The 18,290-nt window shown below is 33.2% G+C and overlaps 1 protein-coding gene across 5 annotated transcripts in view; it reads left to right on the top strand.

Annotated features, from left to right (window-relative positions):
* The window catches only part of LOC111622852 (protein lin-54 homolog), a 122,051-nt gene that overhangs the window by 12,995 nt on the left and 90,766 nt on the right, over window positions 1–18,290 (top strand). For all 5 annotated transcript variants that reach the window (XM_023365284.1, XM_023365286.1, XM_023365283.1 and 2 more), the window contains exons 2-3: window positions 4,960–6,011; window positions 17,316–17,552. In XM_023365284.1, coding sequence (XP_023221052.1) covers window positions 4,960–6,011; window positions 17,316–17,552 — 1,289 coding nt within the window. The remainder of the gene's footprint in view (window positions 1–4,959; window positions 6,012–17,315; window positions 17,553–18,290) is intronic.

Raw genomic sequence — 18,290 nt, 5'->3', positions numbered from 1 at the left:
TAAATTGCCATTCCCGGTTCTGTATTTTATTTATTAATGCATTTTTAATAATATATGGTTAATAAAAATCTATTTTAAGCTTACAAACAAATAAATTTTAGTTTTTAATATAGTATAGAAAAAAGTAATCTAAATTTACGAATGCATGTACTGTACTGTAAATACAGAACATACTCGTATATATTTAATATGATTTTATGTGCTTTAAACATTTTTATATAGTGATATTACGACTTCAATATTTGTGGCGGACAGACGTAAAGTCTAATAAAATGACTTAAACTTGATTTTTATTTTTCCATATACTTTTTGATATACGACATATATGCGGGAACAAAGTAACTCGAAACGACGTAAGTCGAGGTATGCCTGTATTTGGCCAAATACTGAATACCAAATCATGAAAAAAACTCGCATATTACTCAAAAATGAATTTATTTTAATCACAAATTATTTCATTTAATACTTAAAATCTATCAGTGGCAAGTTGTGATGAATGAAAACAATTTTTTCAGCATTTGTTGATAGCAAACGATTGCACTTTTCCTCATAAACTATATCTGCTTCTGAAAATAGCCTCTCACTATATACACTACTGCCAGGAGACGATAGATAAATCTTAGCAAATTCTGTCAGGCTTGGATACTGTTTTGCATTTGCTGACCATCACTTGTAAAGGTCTGCCGTCCGATGTAGGTGAATAGTTTTCATATAAAGTGATACAGTGATATTTTTTAGTAATAAGGACTATTAGTAAGACAATTTGATGTAACAATGAACAAATACTGCATGTCATGACATGATCTACTTGCAAGTAGAACAAATACGCCCACGGTGTTGTTACTGCACTCACCGCAATGAGACAGGTAACCTGTCACCTGCGAAATGTACACATATTTTGCCAAACATTCGGCTGCCAAATATTTGGCGATTCGGCCGAGAGATTAGCCGAATATTCGATATTCAGCAAAATCACTATTTGTGGCATCATTACTAAAAACACAAATTCACACCTAAATGCTAATTCTAGCAGTAAATGAACAAAAATAAACTTTAATGTTCAAACCTTTTTTGAAATTTATATAGCTAGTATGAAGGGAGGTTGCATTAACTCTGACTATATTTCGGTTCCACAATCGTCGAAGTATTATTTACAATGTCACAAAGCATAAAAATAGTTTTTGACATCTAATTATGCATTTAGCTTTAGGCAATGTAAAGAAAACAATTTTCCTTATCAAACATCGTTTATACGTTAAAGCATCCGGCTAACTTTTACAACACCATATATTATTTTATTAATGAATTTATTTATAGCTTTTAGTTAAAAAAACAATTTATTTATATATTGTAATATGTAATGATCTTTGTATTCAAAAGCGTTTAAATGTTTAAAAATTAGAACAGCTATATTCGAAAACTAAAACTTTTCAAAAGATAGAACTGTTTTTTCTGTTGTATACATTTTTCCTGACAAGGGCCTCTGAAAGACAGCTGAAAACATTTGAACATTAAAGTTTATTTTTGTTCATTTAATGCTGGAATTAGCATTTACGTGTGAATTTGTGTGTTTAATTTATTACTTTTTACAACAGATAGTTTGCTAGGTACAACTAGTTAATAATAATTTATTATTATTATTATTAACTAGTTGTATCTAGCAAACTATCTGTTGTAAAAAATTCTTGGTAAATTACAAATAAATAGAGAAATTAAAATGCAAATGTATTACTAAATTTTATGTAAATAAATTTAAGATTTATAAAATTTCTTGATATACAGCATCTTTTGTGTAAGTACTTGAAAGTTGGATGTTCATTTCTGCATGCAAATTAAGTTGATTACATTTAATCATATATAGTTTTTCATGTCTCATTTGTCCACCTGTAATAGTTTCTCACTTAGGCATCATTTTATTCAAAACAAATGACATCAGTTCTCCTGATCAGAATTTATTTTACAATGCTTTTTCTGTTCATAATATAAAATTAAAAAGTAATCAAAAATTGAGAAATATGATATTAATTTTGATATTAATGAAAGAATGTTAACTCTAGAAGTTATTTTCAGAAGCATTTTTATACTGGATTGAGTAAGTTTTATAGCCAGAATGGCAGAAATGAGCACTGTTATGCCAAGAGTGAAATTGGGCATATTTTTGATTGTAATTATTTCAAATGAAATTAAACTGTAGAATAGATGCAGTAGGGCTTATCTACATTAAATAAGTTCTAGTATTTTAGAAAACAAATAAAGATAATTAATAGTAAGACAAAATGAAAATGCTGCTATTTAAAACAAAGCAAAGAAAATTAAGAAAGAATTAAAAATAGACAGATAGTACTTAATTGTTTAATGGACATCTTGATGTTTTTTGACTTATTGTGGATCAAACTTTGACATTTCATAGGGGCCTAAAATATCTGACATATTTGAGATTGCAGATTTTTCTGGTAAATACAAAACAAGCTGTACCTATCAAAAAATGATAGTAGAAGAAAGAAAACCTGTTGTTCATTTGATAAAATTGGTAATTTTATTATAAAAATCTATCAAAAAAGATGAGAAGAAATAAGAAATTGATATTTTACTTAAAATTATGCAGGCTTTATTGAACTATAAAATTTCTTAAATAATATTTTTTGTAAAAATTGTCATTTAATGATTTGCCATGTGTCAAGAATCTGATATCTGAAATCAGTTTTTGAATTTAGACTAGTGCCATCAAGTAAGTTAACTTGTGAAAAAATGTTTTCCATGGATAAGAATATAGTGAAAATCCACAAAACTATGTACCATTTTAATAATAAAATAAACCACTAAAATTCTGGTTACCAAACATTTTAATAAGAAATTTATCAGTTTGTTCTATTATTATTGTTAATGAGTAAATTTTGTCAATTCTTCATTCAAAATATAATCATTTTTTAGTTTTGATTCACTTCAGTCAGAAAATCAGTTATTTTTGAGGTGTTAAGATTTATCAAATGATCATAATCATTTTTGTTCACAATTAAGTTTTTGTTAAGAAAATTAGTGATTTTATTAAATGATGACAACTAAAACTAAGAATAATTCATTAATCACCTCATTTAACCCTGCGTTAGTGCACTGAGTTTTTTTTCGGCATTAGTGCAGTGGGGCGTTTGTCCACCCCGACATTTTTTTGGGTCTATAAACCATGTAAGTAAAAATTCATAAAGATTTACTCATTTATTTGGTAAAGGCATGTGTCTTTATACATATGATTATATTCAGGTATGATTACATATTATATTAGTACATAAATCCACGAAAATAAAAAACAACATTTATCAAAACTCATTACATTAGATCTTATTATTAATATTAAACCAATAGTAAAAACCTAAATTGTTTTTTAACCATTTTTGTCACTCTGATTCAATAGCTGACATTGTACTTTGGCACTCAGTGCAAATGACAAGCAACTTGCTATGTTTGGTATTTTCTCAATGTGTTTATGAAAGTCAGCCATTTTGAATTAAAATAAACTTAAATTATTTTTATTCACATTGATTATTATATCTATATTATAAATAATAAATGTGGTCACATTATAGTTATTTTTAAAATGAAAAAACTAAATAAATATTTGTGAAATTTAAAAAAAAAACGTAATTAATACTGTAAGGTGTTTGGACACCCCACTGAAAACTGTTGTTTTTCTCTTACTGGAATTTCTGCAGCATCGTAGTAATTTTTGAGCATGCTCTATACATAAAATCATGAAGCTACTGAAGAGGATACAAAGATTTCTTGCGAAATCTATGAATAGTGCAACTTTTAAAACGTCAGGGTGGTGAAACACCCCACTGCACTACCCCAGGGTTAAGAAAAATTTTAATTTGAATAGCTGCCAAAGAAATACATGTTCCATCAATAAAATGCATTTACATAGAGCTGACAATGTAAAAGCATAGGATGTTATATTATTAGATACTCAAAATTCTTTTTTGGATGCACTATTTTATTTTTCTGTAAAAAATCCACTTCTACTCAAACATTTCATGTTAATGGTCAATAAGGCCAGTGATGCTTTATTTTATTAGACACAAAAATTACTGAATTTTAAATACAAGAAGACTCACACCATTAACAGCAAACTAGTATTTAAATTGCAAATACTGCATTTTCAATATGATTAACAGATTTAGATAGAATAATATAGAATATTGTTTGTTTAGAACTGCAGTTCTCAAAGTGTGGGTATGACCCCTAGGGTTCACAAGAAGTTTTACACAATAAAACTAAAAATGCCATATTAATATTTGTTATAAATACAAAATAAATGTATTTATAACAAAAAGTTAGTGTGAAATGTGTACTTGTTTTTCATAAGCTACTGTCTCAAATCTGGACTCTATATTTGAAACACACAATTAAATCATTTTCAAGTTTAAGGTGATTACTTGCTTTTGTTTTGATGGCATTCATCAATGAGATTGGTGTTTCCCATTTTTAAACTCTCAGTGCATCTGGTTTGAAAGAGGAGGATATAAGTTAGAAAGAAAAGACCAAGTAGTAGGGGATTGCAAGCAAAAATTTCATCTGAAAGGAGGTCATGGCTTCAAAAAGTTTGGGAACTCTTAGTTTAGAATGTTTCATCTTATTTTTAAGCATGATGATTGCCTGTTAATAATATTTTGTTAAAATATTTTGTGCATTTTTTTTACAGTACCGTATTTTTTGGCGTATAAGACGACTTTTTAGCCCAGGAAAATCTCAAAAGTCAGGAGTCATCTTATACGCCAGTTGTCTTATATGCTGGAAAGTATGGTATATNTTATACTGCTATTGTCTTACTTAAATTGACATAGTATTCTTATAAACTTTATTTACATTTTATTATTGCTTAAAATTTTTATATTTAAACTGAAACATTTGATTTTGATTTTAAAAATTTTACTTTTTTACTAACTTCAGTTTTTTCATTAACAGACTCTTCAGTAATGACAGAAGTCCATTCCACAAATTCTCCTGGGGAGCCTGATGCTTCAGAAGCTGAAAAATTACAGCCATTGGAAAGTATATCTGAGTTAAAAGAAGGAGATGGTAATGTTGTGAAATTGACAACTAAAGATTTAGAAAACCTTGAAAAAATACAAGCAGAGTTAGATAATTTGACATCGTATTTTCCTCATAAAGAACAAAGTGTTGATTCTAATTTGAAATTAGATGAACAAACTAATAAACAAAAAATTTCAAGTAATGTGAAAAATGTAAAACCTGTAGTGAAAAGTCAAAATACAGAGCAGTGTAAAATAATGAATATGGTTAGTGACAATGCTTCAGTAAATAATGTGATATCTTCTACTGGAGTATCTTCAGGAATAACTAAAACTAATGATTGTACTGTAACAACTGGTGTTTCTGCTAGTTCTGAAATCAAGCAGTCATTACTGTTTGTTCCAAAGCATGTTTCAAGTACTATTCCAATTGTATTGCAAACTCAAAATTCTTCAGTTAAAAGTACAGCTACTATATCTTCTTTGCAGTCTGTCCCATGTGTTAGCAAACCAAAAGAAATGATCAAAACTGAGACAGTTCTAAATTCTGGAATCCAGTCCTCTCAAATATCAAATCCTGTCGGAAGTCATCTTACAACAATAAAAGGTACTGAAGTTAAGGTAATTGTATCACAAGCAATTAGTCCTACTCAAACAGCTTTAGTTTCAGTGCCGCAAATTAATACAAGTAATGCACTCACAGCAGCTACCTTAAAACGTACTCCAAGTTCTACAATAGGAAATCAGATGATAACTAAAGTAATAATAAAAAGTAATCCAACAACTCATCAGCCTGCAGTAACTCCTATAGCTGGATCATTAACAGCAACAAATACTGGTACTTTAATTGCAAGTGATAACTTAGGACAACAATCAACGATTTTATTGGCTAGTCCTACAAAAACATATACCATGTCAAAATCATCAGGAACTCTTGGAACACCTAGAATTATTAGATCTGTTCCCAGTACACCACCTAAACAGGTTTGCTAATTTATCATCATTCCTACAGTTTAAATATTTTATATAATTTTTATATATAGTATAAATTTTTGTTTTGTTTCAAATCTAGTATAGAATATTAAGAACATTTGAGTATAATAAATAGTTATGTATAGAATTTATTTATGATTTAAAATAGAATCAAATTTCATATAAAAAAACAAATATTTAAGTAATTTTATTATGAAAATAAAAGAACAATCTATTTTTCAAAAATATTCAATTTTTTTCAATCATGTTTTTGCTTCATACAATTGAAATAATAATAATAATTCTCTTGTTGTCACCACCTGGTCAGGGTGGGAGAGCTCAGTAATTTTACTGAACCATAGAGCAATGCTGGCTGGAGCACAAGCTCCTGGTAGGGACACCCATGCCAGTAAGGTCTGTGGGGAGAAATGAAGCTCAAACTGACCACACCCACATTCTGTGGAGATAATTTCCATGGTAGTAACCATGTTTAAGTATGATACTCACTTGGATGTTACCCAGGTTAACAAGGTCTGTGTTTGTGGGTTAGACAGTCTCACATTTGAAAAACGCCATATTCTTTCTTGGCTACTGACGACAAATGCAGTGCTGGCCCAAGCATGACAACTGCAAGTTGTGAGGAATCAACCTGGCCTTGGAGTTATGGTTGATTTCTCACAGCTGTCTTTGTGAGGAACCAGCCTTTTTGGTTTGTGGACACATTGCCTGTGGCAATGTATTCACAGAACACAAAGGCTGGAAAACCACGCCAACGGATGAAATGGACAACAGAAATGAACGAACGCAATCACAAGACTCGAAACAAACATGACAGCATACAGACAACAACTACACCATAGATTCACACAACAATATCCTTACCTCACTGTCACCGAACAAAGGGTTGTTGATCAAAAAAGAACAATTATACACAACAACCTTATCCCACAAACAACACTTGAACTTGTCAAACAGCAGGTTGCTGATCAAATACATCAACAATTATTAAATCTCTAACTGCATTATTAATTACTACATTCCACTATACCTTTAAAATGCAGTCTACTATTTTTGCCTAGTTCTCTAACGTTTTCGGTCTAATTCATAGACCTTCTTCAGGATTGATGTAAAAAATTTTAAAAATTTGAACTTTCCCAACGGTAATTCGAACAACGCACGTTCTATAATCTTCAGATATTCGATCGCGCATGTCCATTAGCTCTTTATAATGCCGTCGCTGTCCATGCCGATGCTATTCTACTTGACTCTCGAAAATTTATATTTAGCCCCTTTTCTCTGTATTTATAAATGTGCCATACCTCTGCATACTTTAGATGTCGTATATTCTTTAGATGTCTTTAGATGTATGTCTTTAGATGTACATCAACAGACAGAAACACTTAACATTAATGAAGATCACGTAACCTGTCAGGATAATACAGCAACAAACATTGATAATAGTACACATACAACAACTACCATTAATGATACTACAGACACTTCCTCATTGATCACTGATAACATAGATATAGATTTAGTTAATACACTCTCACTTATATTTCAGGAAACACTCACTAAATATACAGGCACAGATCCCACACAAAGACCACGAATACCGAAAATCAACACGTCAAAGGTAGTAAGAAAAACACTAAATTATGTAAACACTCATTTACTACCAAACTACATTCATTCAATTTCTACACTCTCAGACATTCATACATTAGTTTATGCTGGGGCAGTCACAGTAGTAACACACCATGGACTGAAAATACAATTGCAGACAGATACACAAAAAACACAATTCTATCACAAGCCTGCCTGGCAGAGAAGAATAGAAACAAATAAATGACATTAGACAGCAATTAGGCAGGCTGACACAATACACTAAAAACAACATAACACCCAAATTAAAGAAACAACTCAAAAACATTTTCAAGAAAATCAAAACACACACAAAACATGAACATCACAACACACACATTACAGAATACATCGATACACTAAAACAAAAACTCGCAGCCAAAGCACGTAGACTCAAACGATACAAAACATGTACACTACGAAAACAACAAAATAAATTATTCACAAACAATGAAAAACTTTTCTACAGACAAATCAGTACCAAAACAAACACTGATACACAGCACAGTGGCACACCAACAGAAGAAGAACTCACAACTTATTGGTCTTCTCTTTGGTCCAATGCTGTTACACACAATGCTGATGCAGGCTGGATCGAGGAGGAGAACAGAAACTTGCACAACATACCAACTATGCCCTGTGCTGAAATAAACATACACGACATTCGCTACGCTGTTAACAGAACACACAACTGGAAGACACCTGGTGTAGACAACATTCACAATTTCTGGTACAAAAAGTTTACATCACTGCACCAGGAACTAGCTAAACATCTAACACACATCATCATCAATCCACAAGACATGCCAAAATTTCTTACTCGGGGCATTACCTACATGAAACCTAAAAACAACAAAACCACAGACCCCACACAATACAGACCAATTACATGTCTTCCAACACTCTACAAATTATTGACATCCTGTATCACAAACAAAATATACAAACATGTTGAAGAACACGACATTCTTACAGAACAACAAAAAGGTTGCCGTAGAAATCACAGGGGATGCAAAGAACAGTTACTCATAGATTCAGTCATTCTACGGCAAGCACACAAACAACACAGAAACATACACATGGCATATATAGACTACAGAAAAGCATTCGACAGTGTTCCACACAGTTGGCTGCTACATATTCTACACATGTACAAAATACATCCATCACTCATCGCATTCTTCCAAAACACTATGCAGCACTGGAGAATAACACTACATCTCGGGATTCATAACACTTCTATACAAACAAATGAAATATTCATTAGGCGAGGAATTTTTCAAGGAGATGCCTTGAGTCCTCTCTGGTTCTGCCTAGCCCTGAACCCATTATCCAACATGTTAAACAACATGCATTATGGCTACAATATCAGACATGAAAAAACAACACAATTTACGCTGTCACATCTCATGTACATGGACGACATAAAACTATGCATCCACACAGAAACAACTTCATCAACTCCTACAAATCACACATTCATACACCAAGGACATACAAATGGAGTTTGGCCTAGACCAATGCAAAACGCTTCACATAGAAAAAGGGAATCCTGAAGAAAGAAGATTTTGGAAATGGAGACATTATTGAATCTATGGAAGAGGGCGAGTTCTACAAGTACTTAGGATTCCAACAGGCCAAACTAACAAAACATACACAAATAAAGGAAAGATTAATTAATGAATACCAAAGTAGGTTAAATGCTATTCTCAGAACACAGTTAAATGCAAAACACACAGTTACAGCAATAAACACATATGTTGTTCCAGTATTCACATATTCTTTTGGAGTTATACATTGGATTCACACAGATCTTAAGCAACTCCAACAAGAACAACACTTACTAAGCATAAACAACATCGTCCTAAATCCGCCACAGAAAGATTAACCCTTCCACATAAAGATGGCAGATGTGGCCTGATTGACATAGTTAACCTTCACTACAAACAAATACAGACACTGCGAGAGTTTTTCTACAAAAAACAAGAAACTTCACAGTTACATAAAGCAGTAACTCTAGCAGACTCAAATAGCACACCATTAAACTTACACTCACATTATACAGACTTGACACAACATATAAAAAGCATAGACACCATCAAGCAATCATGGGCTCAAAAGGTGCTCCATGGCAGACATCCCTATGACCTGGCCCAGGATTTTGTTGACAAAACTGCCTCAAACAACTGGTTAGCTTGGGGATGCATCTTTGGGGAGAGGGAAGGATGCATGATTGCCATACAGGATCAGGTCATGAATACTAAAAACTACAGAAAACACATACTCAAAGATACAATTCTTATAAATGATGCATGCAGAAAATGTCACATCATGCCAGAAACTATACAACACATCACTTCTGATTGCAAGCTGGCTTGTTTCCAAATATCAGTGCTTTGACTGTATTTCTCTTATTTTCATTTTTGCAGAGAAATCACACACTGCTCTACTTCAGTTTGTATTATTTTGGCTATTCCATTTGCAGAGAAGAGGGATACTACTACTACTACTACTACTACTACTACTACTGAACACATATCTTTCTTTCATGCACAGGAATATTCAGTCACATTTTGATGTATTCTGATGTATGGAGAGCTCTCTTTTCCCTGTATTGTGCACGTACATATGGACTATATGAATAAGGAATAAAAACAATTGCATTTTTGAAAGAGAAGTCTTCTTATCTTCTTTCTCTCTCTTTTTCTATTCTCATGAAGGTGTTCAATTATAACTTCAATTTTTAATTTCAGATTTTCTACACACATTTAATTTTGTGATATTTCCAAGATTGTGACTATGCTATAATCACAGACAAACAATCCATCACAACAGACCAGACATCCCATTCATTGACAAACGAAACAAAAATCACATACATCATAAACATAACTGTTACAAACACTCATAACTTACAAAAAGCAGAAATTGAAAAAATTAGTAAATATTCTTAACTTATTCACAAAATGAGGTGTTTGTGGGGAATGGATTTTTTACATATACATGCATACATGCATGAAAGACATCAGCTGTACACAAGATGTTTAGTAGGTGGAGATAAGGGTAAGGGAAAGGGGATGGAAAGAAGGAGAGAGAGAGGAGATAGACATCATCATCATCATCATCATCATCATTTTTTATTTGGCACAAAAATGTGCCACCTGGTTTTGCAAAGCACTACCAGGCAGCAGGTACAGTGAATATGTAAAATAATACAAAATGGATTGCTAGTATAACGAGATACAAATAAAGTATAGTATACAAATGAAAATAAAATACAAATACAAGTCTGCATACAGTGTACAGTAGAGGAGATAGACAGTAGAGAAAGGTAGGATCCCTCTGAGCCAACAGTATACGTATGGCTACTGTGCCCACTATGTTTGATGTTGGCATGCAGTTTTTAGGCTGCAAGGCCATAGTCCCCTGAAGGGTCTAAAAGAGAACCTGAGTGTAGCAGTAGCAAACACCAATAAGTGAGTGCCACCATGAATAGCTAAGTGTAGTAGTGCCAAGTGGCTGTTAGTAGGAAGAGTTATATCTACTTAATACTGATAAAACTGAACATGAGTGCAAATCTTAATACTACTTAACAGCTAGACAGACAGCACGAGAAACAAACGAACACAACAACAAATTAGACGAGATGAACAGACTGATAGAAGACAAATGAGCAAAACCCCAAATTCTTTATTTTTATTATTATTTTTATTTTTTTAATTAATTTTTTTTAAACATTAACGTACTTGCTAACTAAACTAATCTATCATAACCTAGGACAATCCTAACCAGACAAATAATTCTAACAAACCCTAATCTAATTTGCAACTAGAACCAACTTAACTGAATTTAGACTGAAAAAGAAGATGGAAAATAAAAATTAAATACAAAGTTGAAAGGCAGCTATATATTGACAGTTGAAACAAAGCAAGGGAAAGCTAATTGCCATCCGTGCTCCCAGAGTGGGTGCTCTCAAGAGCCCCCTAAGGGATATGAATGCAAGTAGATGATGGAACATTGTACTCGTGTGAATGAGTTGGTGCGGGTTGCAAGGCCAGTTGTACTCTTCAAGAATATCAGCTCTCATTAAACTATCCCTAATGTGATTCTACCTATTGCAGTGAAAAACTAAGTGAAGTGGTTTAATTTAATAAAGTAAAAATTACATTAAAGATGGATACTAGTCCTATCTTAATTGCTTGCCATGTCCAATCACCAGGAACAACTATTTTCCATTGCAGAGACAACCTTTCTTTAGAGGCTATGCCTCTGAACAAATATGTAAAACAGTCTAAAGTGTCCACAGTTGACAATTCCAACACAATAAAAATATAATATTTCTTTGTAAAAAGGGCTGGCAGAATTACAATTTAATAAAGTTGGACATGGTAAGCAATGAAGATAGGACTAGTATCCATCTGTAATGTAATTTTACTATATTAAATTGTAATTTTGCCAGCCCTTTTTACAAAGAACTAAGTGAAGTAGTGTTTGGTTTTCCTGAATACCACAATTGCATTGTGGATTGTTCCTAAGGTTAAATCTATGCAAGTATTGCTTAAAGTTGCCATGTCCTTTAAGTAGCTGAGTGAGGGTGTAAGTAACTAGGGTAAAAGTGGCAAAGAATCATAGCACTGTCAACTTTGGGGATGCAAGTGTAGGTGAGCCTACTAGTGGTGTCATGGTCTCAGCTGTCTTCCCAGAGAATGAAGATTTGCTTTTTGACGGGATTGTTGATGTATGAGGTAGGAACATAACTGAAAGTACTAGTGACTGAAGACTTTGCAGCTTGTTTGGCAAGATGGTCAGCAGTCTCGTTGCCGAGAACCCCGCATGACCAGGGACTCGTTGGAAATCTATTCTAATGTTGTTGTCTAAGTGTCTGAGGATTTCTTGCACAGACATCATATCATACATGTTACACAAATCTTTATACATTAGGGCTTTACAACTGTACATGTAGTAAATCACACTATAGAAGACTGTCATACTAACACATGTCCACATTCAGGAAATTCTTAAACATAGATAAACATGAAAGCAGCACATATAAAAGCTTGTTCTGCATTTATACCTTGACTTTGTTCTGGCATATTGCTAGGTCCCAGCATATATGCTGTGTAGGGTACATTTTACTAATGTAACAATAATAATAAAACAACCAAAAGTCCATTTGAGTCATCAAACTTTATTATGAAGATAAATCCAAAATGGCTGTTCAAAATGGAATTCAAGAGCAGAAAGCATGTGAATTGAAAAAATAAAGTCAGTAATTTGATATTTGTATTAGTGCAGTGGTGCCTTGTATAATGTACACCTCGAATAACAGACTTTCTGTTTGGCCGTTATGTGACTTGAGCAACAGACTGGTTGCGAACAACGGACTTTCCGTTCAGCAGTTACGTGAAGTGAACAACGGTCTTTCTGCAAACAAGTGCAAATGATATTTCCACTCTTTTGCCGTTGCTGATGACAATCTGCTATTTTTATAATATATTAGTATAATTAGAATATATTATTAGTATATCTGAAGTACAGAGCTTCCGTTGGAATTTGGCTTTGATCCCTTGTTTACTATGTTCATCACCTCAGTGCAGGGTATTTACATTTATTCAAGTGTTGTGCAAATCATGGCTTCTAAAAAAAAAAAAAAAAAAAAAAAAAAAAAAAAGGTGGTATCAACTGAAACAAAGCAAGACATCATCAGAAGGAGTGAAAGTTGACAAAAACTTCCTTGTCAAATGGGGAGAGGTTAAGGAGTTTACCAACACTCATTATACAAACAGAGCTGAGGCCAACAGGATCAATGATCTCTACAATGACACCCTTGCCTGTCATTTCTGACAGGTATTGAAGAAGAGAGAGAAACAGACCACCTTGGACATGTTTTTCAAGAAGCCTGCTGCCAAAAAAACAAAGGATGGAACAAGAGGAGTTGACCCTGCAAGCTCCAGTAGCCTCTCCTGAATCTGACTCCGATTAAAAAACAATAAAAAGAGACCTGCTGAAATGTGTACAAAGTCTGTATTTGTATGAATGTGTAAAGAAAGTGTTCCTCCACCTCCTCCTCACAACATCTGACTACCCAGCATAATTGGTGACTGCTCCATTTTCATTTTTTTATGGTACAGTACGGTTATTTTATGCTGTGGAATGAATTATGTTTTAACATGTATTTCTATGGAAAAATGCATTTCGTATAACGGACTTTTCACTTAACGGATGTGCATCTGGAATGGATTAAGTACGTTATACGAGGCACCACTGTATTTATATATATGAGTGGTGTACCATATTGATTTACACTTTCTAATTAACTGCAACTCATGGTCCAACATTTGGTTTGTTATGACAGTCACCATTAGTTTGGACATTAGTGTGCTACCAAATGGCAACAGTGGACAAAGGAATGAAGTCTGTGAACACCACAACATATTTATTCAGCCACCAGCAGATGAGCCTGGCATTGCCCAGGCAAAAAAACAACAACAAAAATTAAGATTATTAGATTAATTTGTACTTCTAATCCTTCTATTCTAGTAGCTTGGAATACCCCCTAGTGTTCTAGCAGCAGCAGAGTCATTCCGTGGTATAAATAATAAATTCTTATTACAAATAAAAATAATAATATACTGAATTTCTTATGATGTACTATACTAAAACGCAGTCAAAAAATGCAATAAACCGCATCAAATAATAATGTACTGAATCAAGGATTTCTCCCACACTGGGTCATATACAACAAATATGTGTAGTCTTTAACCAATATCCGGAGTGAAAATTCCAAACTAATATTGGCAAACACTTTTGATGTCCCTCCTGGGCTCTTCTTCAGGCCAAATTTACTGTACTGGATTCTTAAATCGAATATTTTTAAATAAGAATGTGCTCTGTTATTAGAAGTTCAAATAAGGAAGGTGATCACGTGCCTTTCCGAATTATAATTTCTTTATAATTTATATTTTTGGAGATATGTTGTGCGCATCCCATAATAATCTGGTGTATCGTATAATAAATTAATATTCATCATCTAATAAATACTGCCACACTGTTGAGAGATTCATTTCTTCTTTAAGATTGATGCAGGTTAGTTTGCGATCTGCTTTGTAAATTTCCATCGCTTCCAAAGTTCTTAGATGTTCATGATGACGAGTGGTGTGGATGACCCGTGCCTCATTAAAAATCGGGGTTATGTCTGTGTTTGTTGCATATGTCGACAATGCTGTCGTATATTTGTTGTGGGTGATGTCTGCTTTATGTTCCTTTATTCTAGTGGCTAACGGATGTTTAGTGGACCCTATGTACATTAGTTACCTTTGCCATCTGTCGTCCATTAAGGGAATGGTATATATTCCCGGTAGCCTGTTCGGGTTATGGGCGTCTTTTCCGTTTCTTAATAAATTATATATGGAAGGGTTTCTTCTGTATGTAATTCTAATTCCTTTTTTCTTTGCAATTGAATTATATATCGTTTTCATTTGTGGGTTGTACGTTACTGGGACCCTTTCCATATGTTCTTTATCAACTGCTCCTGATGTCTTATTGAAGAAAAGACATAAGCACCTAAAGTTGAGCACCCAAGACAGTTTAAGACAGCCGTGAACAACAACCGTTATGGCCTTTATTTGGAATTAGAGCAGCATAGTGAAAAAAAAATCTTCTTGAATATAGAAATTGAAATTAAAGAAAGAACAATACAAACAAAAGTTTATAGAAAACCCACAACTATATCATCGTGCATACTTATCAATTCCTGTGACCCGTACTCTTACAAAATAGCGGCATTCGGGACTTTGGTAGAAAGGGGCTATTCCCACTCTTCCACGACCTACGCTCTACAACAAGAATTAGCGTATATTAGAGATGTCGCTAAAGACCACGGTTATGGCAACATAATAAACAAATTATGTAATCAGCACCTTCACATAAACAGTAAAACAGATGAAGAAAAGACATCAGGAGCAGTTGATAAAGAACATATGGAAAGGGTCCCAGTAACGTACAACCCACAAATGAAAACGATATATAATTCAATTGCAAAGAAAAAAGGAATTAGAATTACATACAGAAGAAACCCTTCCATATATAATTTATTAAGAAACGGAAAAGACGCCCATAACCCGAACAGGCTACCGGGAATATATACCATTCCCTTAATGGACGACAGATGGCAAAGGTAACTAATGTACATAGGGTCCACTAAACATCCGTTAGCCACTAGAATAAAGGAACATAAAGCAGACATCACCCACAACAAATATACGACAGCATTGTCGACATATGCAACAAACACAGACATAACCCCGATTTTTAATGAGGCACGGGTCATCCACACCACTCGTCATCATGAACATCTAAGAACTTTGGAAGCGATGGAAATTTACAAAGCAGATCGCAAACTAACCTGCATCAATCTTAAAGAAGAAATGAATCTCTCAACAGTGTGGCAGTATTTATTAGATGATGAATATTAATTTATTATACGATACACCAGATTATTATGGGATGCGCACATCGTATATCCACTAGTTAAAATTATTTTTAGAAACGGCATGTGATTATAAAATACGCAAGATTATTATAAGATGCGCACAACATATCTCCAAAAATATAAATTATAAAGTAATTATAATTCGGAAAGGCACGTGATCACCTTCCTTATTTGAACTTCTAGTAACAGAGCACATTCTTATTTAAAAATATTCGATTTAAGAATCCAGTACAGTAAATTTGGCCTGAAGAAGAGCCCAGGAGGGGCATCAAAAGTGTTTGCCAATATTAGATTGGAATTTTCACTTTGGATATTGGTTAAAGACTACACATATTTGTAATATATTGAATTTATTGTTAATTTAAATAATAGCTAGGGGCACTGCTAGTGGCCGTTTTTGGCATACCATGATACACCCAGTTTTTCACTTTTATATAGTAGATTGTCAGTGCATGAGCCAACATTATAGAGTGTGATCATCAAGGTCAACGTATGTGACCAACAATGAGTCATGGCTTCATTACCATGAGCAATGAGACATGAAGACCAAGGTGTAATCAGTGCAATGGAAGCATAAGGGCAGCCCCTGCTGAAGAAATTCCAGACAGTGCCCTTAGCCAGCAAGTGCATGGCCATAATGTTTTCAGACACTGATAGCATCATTTTCATTGACTGGCTGAAACCACAATTATCATTAATAACATTGTATATGTGGTGACTTTCCAGCACTTGCATCATGAAATTCAACAGAAGTGGCCAGGGAAAGGGGCAAAACGCGAACTCCTGCAACATGACAATGAGTGTCCCCACACCAGTTGGGAAACAACTGCTGCCATTGCCAAGATGAGGTTTCAGCTACTGCCACATCTTCATACTCTCCAATTAGGTCCCTTCTGTCCATTACCTGTTCAGGCCTTGAACTGAAAGCTATTGTTGTGGGTGTGGGTGTGACATGTTCCAAAAAAGTGTCAAAAAAAATAAAGTGTAACTCAATATGGTACACCTCTCATACATACTAAAAAATGAATCTCTCATTTTCTATTTGAAACTGATTTGAAAAATTTTGTTCTTTGTTTACTAATAAATATTTTATTAATGTTTCTATTGATATTTCTGGTTTTTTAAACTGATATAGTAATTAATTTTTTGTAATTAATTATAAATTCAAAAATTTTTTTCAGAATGTTGTCATGTTTTCAAGAGTGAAAGGTAAAGTAACCAGTCCTATCTCATTTGCTAAATCGCCACAGAGAATAGCACCAGCACCTAGCACTGGATGTTTAATTCCTGGTTCTAAAGTTACCATAGTTACTGCTGCTGCTGCTGCAGTATCATCATCAGCATTAGCCACAACAATAGCAAAACCTGTTACAACTCCATCTTCTCCAACAAAAGTCATTCTGAAACCTGTTGTTCCAGTATGTTTGTTCTAAATTTTAACAATTATTTAAATTGTTTTGTCTATTCAATTTTTTGATATTTTTCTTAAATATAATAATTAGAAAGTTATTATCCGACTCCATTATTAAAATCAAAAATATCAAGAACATAAGATATTTATAAGAATAAGATATTTAAGAACTTCTAAAAAATAAATTCATATATTTAATTTTAATTATTGTAATTATTCTAGATATTTCATAATTTATAGGTATTTTTAAAAATCATAAATATACAGTGGAACCTCGGTATACGTCTGCTTTAGAATATGTCCAATTCGGAATACGTCCTGTTTGGACGAAACAAATTTTGCTCGGTATACGACTTAATTCAATTATACGCGCCATCTATGAACAAGTAGCACTATTGGTGTACTACACTAGACTAGACGTTCGTGGTGCTACGGTTTATAACTTTCTTAAATTTCTTCTGATTTTAATTTGTAAGTAACATTTTATTATTTTTATTAATCATAAATTGCAAAAGGGCAACAGAAAAATAAAAAAATGGCCAGAATCATAACGGAACTGAAAAAAGAGATTGTTGAGAAATATAAAGGTGGCACGCGTGTTCGAGATTTAACGAGATTTAACTGTTGCATTCTGTATTCCGAGAACGACGATATCGACAATCATGAAAAATAAAGACATTATTAAATTTGCTAACGTTGCGAAAGGGGTTAAATCAATTTCTAAACAGAGATCGAAGACATTAGA

Source organism: Centruroides sculpturatus, unplaced genomic scaffold, assembly GCF_000671375.1.
Source record: "Centruroides sculpturatus isolate CEXI.00-Female unplaced genomic scaffold, Cexi_2.0 scaffold226, whole genome shotgun sequence".
Lineage (NCBI taxonomy): Eukaryota > Metazoa > Arthropoda > Arachnida > Scorpiones > Buthidae > Centruroides > Centruroides sculpturatus.
Note: the sequence above shows the minus strand (reverse complement) of the source record. Positions and strands in the feature narration are given on the sequence as shown.